Below are 12,014 nucleotides of genomic sequence, written 5' to 3' on the forward strand. Positions count from 1 at the left end.
GGCGATGTTGGGGGGGGCAGATTAGGGGTTAATAACTATAATGTAGGGGTCGGCGGTGTTAGGGACACCAGATTAGGGGTTAATAGCTATAATGTAGGCGGCGGCGATATCGGGTCGGCAGATTAGGGGTTAATACTTGTAGTTAGATTGCGGCGACGTTGGGGGGGGCAGATTAGGGGTTAATAACTATAATGTAGGGGTCGGCGGTGTTAGGGACACCAGATTAGGGGTTAATTGCTATAATGTAGGCGGCGGCGATATCGGGTCGGCAGATTAGGGGTTAATACTTGTAGTTAGATTGCGGCGACGTTGGGGGGGTAGATTAGGGGTTAATAACTATAATGTAGGGGTCGGCGGTGTTAGGGACAGCAGATTAGGGGTTAATACATTTATTATAGTGGCGGCGATTTGCGGTTGGCAGATTAGGGGTTAATACTTGTAGTTAGATTGCGGCGACGTTGGGGGGGGCAGATTAGGGGTTAATAACTATAATGTAGGGGTCGGCGGTGTTAGGGACACCAGATTAGGGGTTAATAGCTATAATGTAGGCGGCGGCGATATCGGGTCGGCAGATTAGGGGTTAATACTTGTAGTTAGATTGCGGCGAAGTTGGGGGGGGGCAGATTAGGGGTTAATAACTATAATGTAGGGGTTGGCGGTGTTTGGGACAGCAGATTAGGGGTTAATAGCTATAATGTAGGTGGCGGCGATATTCGGTCGGCAGATTAGGGGTTAATAAAATAATGCAGGTGTCAGCGATAGCGGGGGCGGCAGATTAGGGGTTAATAAGTGTTAGATTAGGGGTGTTTAGAGACTCGGGGTACATGTTAGGGTGTTAGGTGCAGACTTAGTGTTTCCCCATAGGAAACAATGGGGCTGCGGTGTTAGTTTTTTTTCAGCCGAAACTCCCATTTTTTCCTATGGGGAAATGCAGAATTTTACCGAGCTAATTCGGATTTATTCGGAGATACGGCAGCTATTTCGGATTCATTCGGTAGATTCGGAAGTATTTTAATTCGGAAATCCGAATCGATCCGAATCTCCGAATTTACCGAATTTTCAGAATTTCCGAATAAATCCGAAACGAACCGCACATGTCTAATTTTTAGTAGCTTCAACATAATATTTCAAAGCTCTAACTACATCCAAAGAATGCAACGATCTTTCCTTAGAATTCTTAGGATTAGGACACAATGAAGGAACCACAATTTCTCTACTAATGTTGTTAGAATTCACAACCTTAGGTAAAAATTTAAAAGAAGTTCGCAACACCGCCTTATCCTGATGAAAAATCAGAAAAGGAGACTCACAAGAAAGAGCAGGTAATTCAGAAACTCTTCTAGCAGAAGAGATGGCCAAAAGAAACAAAACTTTCCAAGAAAGTAATTTAATGTCCAGCGAATGCATAGGTTCAAACGGAGGAGCTTGAAGAGCCCCCAGAACCAAATTCAAACTCCAAGGAGGAGAAATTGACTTAAAGGGACCACATTTTTTCTTTCATGATTTAGAAAGAGCATGCAGTTTTAAACAACTTTCTAATTTACTTCGATTATCTAATTTACTTCATGCTCTTGATATTCTTTGCTGAAAAGCATATCTAGATAGGCTCAGTAGCTGCTGATTGGTTGCTGCACATAGATGCCTCATGTGATTGGCTCTCCCATGTGCATTGCTCTTTCTTCAGCAAAGGATATCTATCAGATTAAGCAAATTAGATAATAGAAGTAAATTGGAAAGTTGTTTAAAATTGTATTCTCTATCTGAATCATGAAAGAAAAAATGTGGGTTTAGTGTCCCTTTAATAACAGGTTTTATACGAACCAAAGCCTGTACAAAACAATGAATATCAGGAAGACTAGCAATCTTTCTGTGAAAAAGAACAGAAAGAGCAGAGATTTGTCCTTTCAAGGAACTTGCAGACAAACCTTTATCCAAACCATCCTGAAGAAACTGTAAAATTCTAGGAATTCTAAAAGAATGCCAAGAAAAATGATGAGAAAAACACCAAGAAATGTAAATCTTTCAGACTCGATAATATATCTTCCTAGATACAGATTTACGAGCCTGTAACATAGTATTAATTACTGAGTCAGAGAAACCTCTGTGACTGAGAATCAAGCGTTCAATCTCCATACCTTCAAATTTAAGGATTTGAGATCCTGATGGAAAAAAGGACCTTGCGATAGAAGGTCTGGTCTTAATGGAAAAGTCCACGGTTGGCAAGTGGCCATCCGGACAAGATCCGCATACCAAAACCTGTGAGGCCATGCTGGAGCCACCAGCAGAACAAACGAGCACTCCTTTAGAATCTTGGAAATCACTCTTGGAAGGAGAACTAGAGGCGGAAAGATATAGGCAGGATGATACTTCCAAGGAAGTGATAATGCATCCACTGCCTCCGCCTGAGGATCCCTGGATCTGGACAGATACCTGGGAAGTTTCTTGTTTAGATGAGAAGCCATCAGATCTATTTCTGGAAGTCCCCACATTTGAACAATCTGAAGAAATACCTCTGGGTGAAGAGACCATTCGCCCGGATGTAACGTTTGGCGACTGAGATAATCCGCTTCCCAATTGTCTATACCTGGGATATGAACCGCAGAAATTAGACAGGAGCTGGATTCCGCCCATACCAGTATTCGAGATACTTTTTTCATAGCCAGAGGACTGTGAGTCCCTCCTTGATGATTGACATATGCCACGGTTGTGACATTGTCCGTCTGAAAACAAATGAACGACTCTCTCTTTAGAAGAGGCCATGACTGAAGAGCTCTGAAAATTTGCACGGAGTTCCAAAATATTGATTGGTAATCTCACCTCCTGAGATTCCCAAACCCCTTGTGCTGTCAGAGACCCCCAAACAGCTCCCCAACCTGTCAGACTTGCATCTGTTGAAATCACAGTCCAGGTCGGAAGAACAAAAGAAGCCCCCTGAACTAAACAATGGTGGTCTGTCCACCATGTCAGAGAGTGTCGTACAATTGGTTTTAAAGATATTAATTGAGATATCTTTGTATAATCCCTGCACCACTGGTTCAGCATACAGAGCTGAAGAGGTCGCATGTGAAAACGAGCAAAGGGGATCGCGTCCGATGCAGCAGTCATAAGACCTAGAATTTCCATGCATAAGGCTACCGAAGGGAATGATTGAGACTGAAGGTTTTGACAAGCTGAAACCAATTTTAGACGTCTCTTGTCTGTCAGAGACAGAGTCATGGACACTGAATCTATCTGGAAACCTAAAAAGGTTACCCTTGTCTGAGGAATCAATGAACTTTTTAGTAAATTGATCCTCCAACCATGTTTTTGAAGAAACAATACAAGTCGATTCATATGAGATTCTGCTAAATGTGAAGACTGAGCAAGTACCAAGATATCGTCCAAATAAGGAAATACCACAATACCCTGTTCTCTGATTACAGACAGAAGGGCACCGAGAACCTTTGTAAAAATCCTTGGAGCTGTTGCTAGGCCAAACGGCAGAGCCACAAACTGGTAATGCTTGTCTAGGAAAGAGAATCTCAGAAACTGATAGTGATCTGGATGAATCGGAATATGCAGATATGCATCCTGTAAATCTATTGTGGACATATAATGCCCTTGCTGAACAAAAGGCAGAATAGTCCTTATAGTTACCATTTTGAATGTTGGTATCCTTATATAATGATTCAATATTTTTAAATCCAGAACTGGTCTGAAGGAATTCTCCTTCTTTGGTACAATGAAGAGATTTGAGTAAAACCCCAGCCCCTGTTCCAAAACTGGAACTGGCACAATTACTCCAGCTAACTCTAGATCTGAAACACATTTCAGAAATGCTTGAGCCTTCACTGGATTTACTGGGACACGGGAAAGAAAAAATCTTCTTGCAGGAGGCCTTATCTTGAAGCCTATTCTGTACCCTTGTGAAACAATGTTCTGAATCCAAAGATTGTGAATCGAATTGATCCAAATTTCTTTGAAAAATCGTAATCTGCCCCCTACCAGCTGGGCTGGAATGAGGGCCGCACCTTCATGTTGACTTGGGAGCTGGCTTTGGCTTTCTAAAAGGCTTGGATTTATTCCAGACTGGAGATGGTTTCCAAACTGATACCGCTCCTGTAGGGGAAGGATCAGGCTTTTGTTCCTTATTGTGACGAAAGGAACGAAAACGATTAGTAGACCTAAATTTACCTTTAGATTTTTTATCCTGGGGTAAAAAAGTTCCTTTCCCCCCAGTAACAGTTGAAATAATGGAATCCAACTGTGAACCAAATAATTTATTACCCTGGAAAGAAAGGGAAAGCAAAGTTGACTTGGAAGACATATCAGCATTCCAAGTTTTAAGCCATAAAGCTCTTCTAGCTAAAATAGCTAGAGACATATACCTGACATCAACCCTAATGATATCAAAGATGGCATCACAAATAAAATTATTAGCATGTTGAAGAAGATTAACAATGCTATGAGAATTATGATCTGTTACTTGCTGCGCTAAAGCTTCCAACCAAAAAGTTGAAGCTGCAGCAACATCCGCTAAAGATATAGCAGGTCTAAGAAGATTACCTGAACATAAGTAAGCTTTTCTTAGAAAGGATTCAATTTTCCAATCTAAAGGATCCTTAAAGGAAGTACTATCTGCCGTAGGAATAGTAGTACGTTTAGCAAGAGTAGAGATAGCCCCATCAACCTTAGGGATTTTGTCCCAAAACTCTAATCTGTCAGATGGCACAGGATATAATTGCTTAAAACGTTTAGAAGGAGTAAAAGAATTACCCAAATTATTCCATTCCCTGGAAATTACTTCAGAAATAGCATCAGGGACAGGAAAAACTTCTGGAATAACTACAGGAGATTTAAAAACCTTATTTAAACGTTTAGATTTAGTATCAAGAGGACCAGAATCCTCTATTTCTAATGCAATTAAGACTTCTTTAAGTAAAGAACGAATAAATTCCATTTTGAATAAATATGAAGATTTATCAGCATCAACCTCTGAAACAGAATCCTCTGAACCAGAGGAATCATTATCAGAATCAGAATGATGATGTTCATTTAAAAATTCATCTGAAAAATGAGAAGTTTTAAAAGACCTTTTACGTTTACTAGAAGGAGGAATAACAGACATAGCCTTCTTAATGGATTTAGAAACAAAATCTCTTATGTTAACAGGAACACTCTGAGTATTAGATGTTGATGGAACAACAACAGGTAATATAACATTACTAAAGGAAATATTATCTGCATTAACAAGTTTTCATGACATTCATTACAAACAACAGCTGGAGGAACAGATACCACAAGTTTACAGCAAATACACTTAACTTTGGTAGATCCAGCATCAGGCAGCGATTTTCCAGAAGTATCTTCTGATTCAGGATCAATCTGAGACATCTTGCAATATGTAAAAGAAAAAACAACATATAAAGCAAAATTGATCAAATTCCTTAAATGACAGTTTCAGGAATGGGAAAAAATGCCAGTGAACAAGATTCTAGCAACCAGAAGCAAATAAACAATGAGACTTAAATAATGTGGAGACAATAATGACGCCCATATTTTTTGGCGCCAAAAAAGTCGCCCACATTATTTGGCGCCTAAATGCTTTTAGCGCCAAAAATGACGCCACATCCGGTAACGCCAACATTTTTGGCGCAAAAATGTCAAAAATGACGCAACTTCCGGTGACAAGTATGACGCCGGAAATAACAAAGAAATATTTTTGCGCCAAAAAAGTCCGCGCCAAGAATGACGCAATAAAATGAAGCATTTTCAGCCCCCGCGAGCCTAACAGCCCACAGGGAAAAAAGTCAAATTTTAAGGTAAGAAAATTGATTTATTCAAATGCATTATCCCAAATAATGAAACTGACTGTCTGAAATAAGGAATATTGAACATCCTGAATCAAGGCAAATAAATGTTTAAACACAAATATTTAGAACTTTATATAAAAGCGCCCAACCATAGCTTAGAATGTCACAAAAATAAGACTTACTTACCCCAGGACACTCATCTACATGTAGTAGAAAGCCAAACCAGTACTGAAACGAGAATCAGTAGAGGTAATGGTATATATAACAGTATATCGTCGATCTGAAAAGGGAGGTAAGAGATGAATCTCTACGACCGATAACAGAGAACCTATGAAATAGACCCTGTAGAAGGAGATCACTGCATTCAAATAGGCAATACTCTCTTCACATCCCTCTGACATTCACTGCACGCTGAAAGGAAAACCGGGCTCCAGCCTGCTGCGGAGCGCATATCAACGTAGAATCTAGCACAAACTTACTTCACCACCTCCATAGGAGGCAAAGTTTGTAAAACTGATTAGTGGGTGTGGTGAGGGGTGTATTTATAGGCATTTTGAGGTTTGGGAAACTTTGCCCCTCCTGGTAGGAATGTATATTCCATACGTCACTAGCTCATGGACTCTTGCTAATTACATGAAAGAAAAGCAATGCATATATATATATATATATGTTTATATGTGTAAATATGTATGTATATACATATAAACACATAAATACACATGCATACACATATATACATATGTATATAAACATACATACACATATTTAGACATGTATAGTCCTTTCCATTCAAATATCTTGTCATTTACCATATACCTTTTAACCATTATAAATATTTTTATGAATAATTTTTATTAGATAGTGTATATATGAGTGTAACACTTTATTTTAATGTATTATGTTGTGTTTAGTGCAACTTTAATTTTAGCCCTAACGCTTTATGTGAGGACTTCAGTTGCGGTAACCCCGACTTTCAACATACGCACGCAAGTTAACAGCTTGCCACTTGTAATCTAGCCCACATTGTTTGTAAAAGGTAAGATACGCAATGTCAACTTACCTGAAGCACCTCCTGTAATCTTCCTTTCCGTTAGGTGTCAGTCCTACTAAAACAGATTTTCCTGATCTTAACGTATTCCTAAAGGAATTCAAAAAGCTTTTCTCTATGTCCAGTATTGTTATTGCTCTCTGCAAAAAAATGTTAGCACATTAACCATTGTAATTTAATATGCAAGTTCCTACTCCCATCAGACTTTAATGTTTTCTATTGGATTAATTTTCACATCAATAGGGACTTAACTACAGGGGTCTCATTGGTCTTAATTGAAACCCGTCTCACTCCTCTTTGGGGCCCATTTTGCCTGTAATCAATGTTGGTTTCACTACATGGGGCAAGGTAGGGCCCAGGCTCCACCTGCATTATGCCTGGCCCATCTGTGTGCCCTCCCCCCCCTGCAAAAAAAGGGCTCACAGTGGGAAGAAAGTATATATATTTGCCTTAAAGGAACATAAAACAGACATTTTTCTTTCATGATTCAGACAGAGCATGTGGCATTAAACAACTTTCTAATCTACTTCTATTATCTAATTTGTTTAGTTCTCTTGTTATCTTTTGTTGAAAGGGATACCTAGGTAGACACAGGAACTGATGATTGGTGGCTGCACATATATGCCTCATGTTATTGGCTCACCCAATGCATCCAGCTAGCTCCCTATAGTGCATTGCTGCTTTGTCAACAAAGGATACCAAGAGAATGAAGCAAATTAGCTAATAGAAGTTGATTAAAATTGTGTTCTCTGTCTGAATCATGAAAGAAAAAAAATGGGGTTGCAATGATATCCAAGATGGCCATCACAGTGTAGCCATATAGAAAAACCTGCCGCCATATTTGTAAATTAAGTCTGTGCAAGTGCAAATTTTCTAGTGCGGACCAACCAAGAGGAAAATTACAGAGAAGCAGCTTCTGCTGAGGGTAGTAGCTTCACATCTTGTATCATTAGCAGTTTTTCAGCATAATGTTTTATATATATATTTTTTTTTTATATGATATTTAGTATATTGTTACACTGTTCTATTTCATGTTCAATCAACATTAGATTTTTCTGTTTGACCAATTTTTGGAACAGTAATTGGGTAATCCAATTCAAGAAAATCCATAACATGCTAATGTTAGAAATACGTTATACCAGGACAATTAACAGGGGGTAACTTAACTTAAACTCCCACTGGTGCTAATATTTGTCAGTTCCATTAAATCAAATATAAATAAATATTAACTGTATGAATTTGATTTCTGAAAATGTTTTTGTCCACTGAGGAATTTTCATGTATATCCTAAGAGCATGAGTTTGCTGTTGGTCTCCTCTATAGAGGTAAAACAAACAACTCTGACCCACAGGTACCACTTAGTAAAATTACCGCTGAAAATAAATAGCATAGAAATTCCTAGGTAAGTGCCTTATTACAACATAAACATATATGATAAGATGGTATATATGCAGTGACACATGGGGACATCACACACTTTAATATGTATTGAGTACTTTTCTATCCAGCACTAATGGGATAACTAAAATGCATCAAATCTGAAGTTCTCTTTTACATGCAAAGTTGTGAATTAATAATGCTGATTTCTCCAGTGTGCTAAATGTCTAGTTCTAATTCACTTCAGTACAGATATGGTTTATTGTAATGCAATAGGTAGAAAACACATACACTTGTTCTGTGGTGCTACAATTCTGCCTAGGATAGCATTACAAGTGGAGCATATTTTGAGAAGAAAAATATAACTTGCAGATTCACCTTCCGATGGTGTTGGCCCAACTAGGTCTAAATCCAATTATGAAAAGTAAATTGAATAAAAAAATAAAAATAAAGTAAAAATCTGTTTATCTGCAAGACCAAGGCCTTACATTCACAAAGTTTCTGCACCCCTAACAAAAAACAGAAGGAGAAGAATACGAGTGGAGTGTCATTAAGGCTGGGTCTCCTATACTGGACAGGGCTTCTGTGTGTTTGGAGGAGGGGTGAGCTTTAGTAGGCAGAGGGACAATAAAAAGGGGGTGGATAAGAAGGAAGGGGAGAATGGAGGGAAGTGAACAGGTAAAATGGGCGTTGCAGAAGCAGAGGTAATATAAGGAGGAGAGACAGGAAGTGAGGCACACTAATATTTTTCTTGTATTTCAGGCAGGAGGTGTTTTGCAAGGAAGAAGATGGCAACGAGAAACAGGAACATTCCCAAGAAGTTTCTGAATGGGGATGACACAATTTGGAGGACAAGAGCTATGCAGGCCCAAAGGAAGTTAAAGAGGTTGGAGAAGGAAAAGAAAAAAGAAGACATTTTGGGGCACGGAGCAACAAAGGGAGCATTACCTGTAGTGGGTCACGGAGATCAGCTGATGGCTGCTGACAAAGTAACCGGCAAAAAGTAGGTGTGCTGGTGGGCAGGAGTGCTGTAGTCATGAGGCAGGTAATGTAAGGGACTTGGCGGCTTCCTATGAGGAGGTGCCTTTATTTTCTGATTCAGAGGACAGCATGGGGGTGCCAGAGGTCTTTAGGGGCAATTTGGGTGTTGAGTTACAGTATATTGAGCCTAGACAGCGAGCGATTGAGGTTAGGTCTGTATCCCCCTGCAATGCCAGTGCGATAGGGTGCGGCCATGATGGGAACATTTTGGCGCGAGATGGTGACTTCATTAGTGGGTGGCGTGAGGGTGGCGTAATTAAGGGGTGGGCGGCACACGTAATGTAGGTTTGCGCATGCGTACTGGGTCACAGCGTCCATCTTAGATTACTAACCAGTCAGGCGTCGGTTCAGCAGTGCAGCAGCGGGGCCCAAGGGATATATATGTGGTAGGTGGTGTTTGCGGGGAGAGTAGGGGAGCTATGTAGGAAGCGGGCAACATAGGGAGGGAGGTTAGGAAAGGAAGGAGAGACATGGACTGTGGTCCCGGCGAGCCGAGTGCCCACGATAAGCAGCGGGTGGAGCAGTGAAGTGATAGGGTAGGTGGCAATACTAGGGAAGACAGCGATACTGGTGAGGAGAGAAGGGGCACGGGAGGAAGGAGGTAGAGAACAGGAGAGCCATGTGCTAGGGGCCCGGTGGAACAAGCATTATTTCAGGGGAAAGCGGTGGAAGGGACAAGGACAGAGAGAGGGTAGATGAGCTGGGAAGATGGGATAGGCAAAGTCATAGGTAGGTTAGGCTTGAGGACAAGGAAGATAGTGAGGAAGAAGAAAGGAGGAATAGGATAGAAGTCTATAACATGCAGCATATGGATCATAGGCCCCCAAAAAAGGTATAGAGCGGAGGAAGTGGGAAGGGAGCATCCTAGAATGATCAGGGATTTGGATGGAAATACATATGTAATGATAGAGGGAGAACAGAGGTGGGAGGAGAGGAGAAGCATAAGTAATGAGAGGGGCAGGGAAAGTCAGAAGGAATATGTGGTGGAAAAGGAAAAAGAGTTGGTTAGGAAAAGGTGTTACAAGGATAATAACTGTGGGATTTTATTGCAGAAAGCAATGGCATCCAATGGAACAAGGGATACATTGCAAGAGAAAGAGGGGGAAGGAGTGCCTTCTGACGGCAGAAACAAGGGAGAACAGACGCCAAATGGAGGTGCTGGAGTGACGCAAAGCAAATCGGGGGAAAATAAAAGTCAACTGAAACAAGGTAAGAAGATAATGTATTGTAGGAATGGGGGATCAGATAGTTAATCTGAGTGGGATTCTGAAGATGATAAAATACAAGGGTAAGGTAACAGGAGAATTTTGAAGTTTGTAAAAAAGATATATGCAAAACAAGGAAAAAGAGTAGAGAATGACATTGCAATGGGAGGGGCCGATAGCGAAGGAGAATTTAATGCAGATGACGAGGTAACTGGTACGAAGCTGTTACCATTAACAACGCATTTAAAGGCAAAAATAGTATTGAGAGCGCAAAAAGGCAAATACGTTGATGTTTTTGACATTACAGGGGAGGCAGTGGCATTAAAATCCAGGAGTGAAGAAGGGAAGGGGAGAAAAATAAAGCAGTCATTTCCTGAATGGGTAAAAGGGATTTTTATATATGCAGAATGTTTTGTCTCTGAGAATCCGGAGAAAGTTAAGGGCATACTAAGGTACATACACTTAATAGCGGAGTGTTACACTACATATGGGGGATTTGGATGGAAGGACTATGACGGGGAGTTTAGAAAGGGTAGTCTACAATTGGGTGATAAAGGAAAGAAGGATTTCGAGATTAAGATATTAGATATGTGGACACGATTGATTAAACCATCAGAGATTCCAGTACAGAGGCCCACTATGCAAGGGAGAGTGGCAAGATCAGAAGGAAAGGAATGCTGGGCGTATAATGACAGGAGATGTGACAGAGGGAATGGGTGTAAGTTTAGGCACATATGCAGGTACTGTGGTGGTTTCTATGCTGGGATAGATTGTAGAAGGAACAATGGTGGCGCAATAAGCAGCTTTTTCATGGCTCAGGGGGAAACGGTAATGGTGGAGCAATGGGGAATGGCTAGAAAGTCGTTGAGAGTAGATAGATTAAGAAGAGAGTTAGAGAATTACACTAAAGATGAGGACAGGTTATTATTGCTGAAAGGTTTAACAGTAGGATGTGGTACCAGTAAAAACAGAGGTTTTAGGGTCAGGTAAATTTAGGAATTTGAAATCTGTGGCAGAATTCCCAGCGGTACTGCAAGAAAAATTGGAAAAAGAAATAAAATTAGGAAGAAGAGAAGGACCATTTAAGGAAATACCTATTGAAGACTTGGTTGTATCACCATTGGGGGTGGTGCCTAAAAAGGAGAAAGGGAAATTTCGGATGATACATCATCTGTCTTATCCCAAATGAAAGTCAGTAAATTATGTGATTGACAGGGCAGACACTTCAGTTCAGTATCAATCATTTGATACAGCGGTAAAGATGGTAAAGGAGGCTGGGAAGGGCGCGTTGATGGCAAAATTAGACATAGAATCTGCCTTTAGGTTATTACCATTAAATCCAGAGAGTTTTAAGCTCATGGGTTGTAAATTTAACGGGGAATTCTATGTAGAAAAATGTTTGCCGATGGGATGTGCAGTCTCATGCTCTATATTTGAGAGGTTCAGTAAATTTTTACACTGGTTACTGACAGTAAGGACAGGGTCAAATAAAATTATACATTATTTAGATGATTTTATGGTATTTGGCCCAGCTAACGATAGTTCATGTGC

At 40.3% G+C, this 12,014-nt stretch overlaps 1 protein-coding gene across 1 annotated transcript in view; it reads right to left on the bottom strand.

Annotated features, from left to right (window-relative positions):
* Positions 1 to 12,014, bottom strand: part of TRPV1 (transient receptor potential cation channel subfamily V member 1) — a 341,264-nt gene that overhangs the window by 51,653 nt on the left and 277,597 nt on the right. The window contains exon 14 of the mRNA XM_053706095.1: positions 6,853 to 6,980. Within this exon, the coding sequence (XP_053562070.1) occupies positions 6,853 to 6,980 (128 nt within the window). The remainder of the gene's footprint in view (positions 1 to 6,852; positions 6,981 to 12,014) is intronic.

This window comes from Bombina bombina, chromosome 3 (assembly GCF_027579735.1).
Source record: "Bombina bombina isolate aBomBom1 chromosome 3, aBomBom1.pri, whole genome shotgun sequence".
Classification (NCBI taxonomy): domain Eukaryota; kingdom Metazoa; phylum Chordata; class Amphibia; order Anura; family Bombinatoridae; genus Bombina; species Bombina bombina.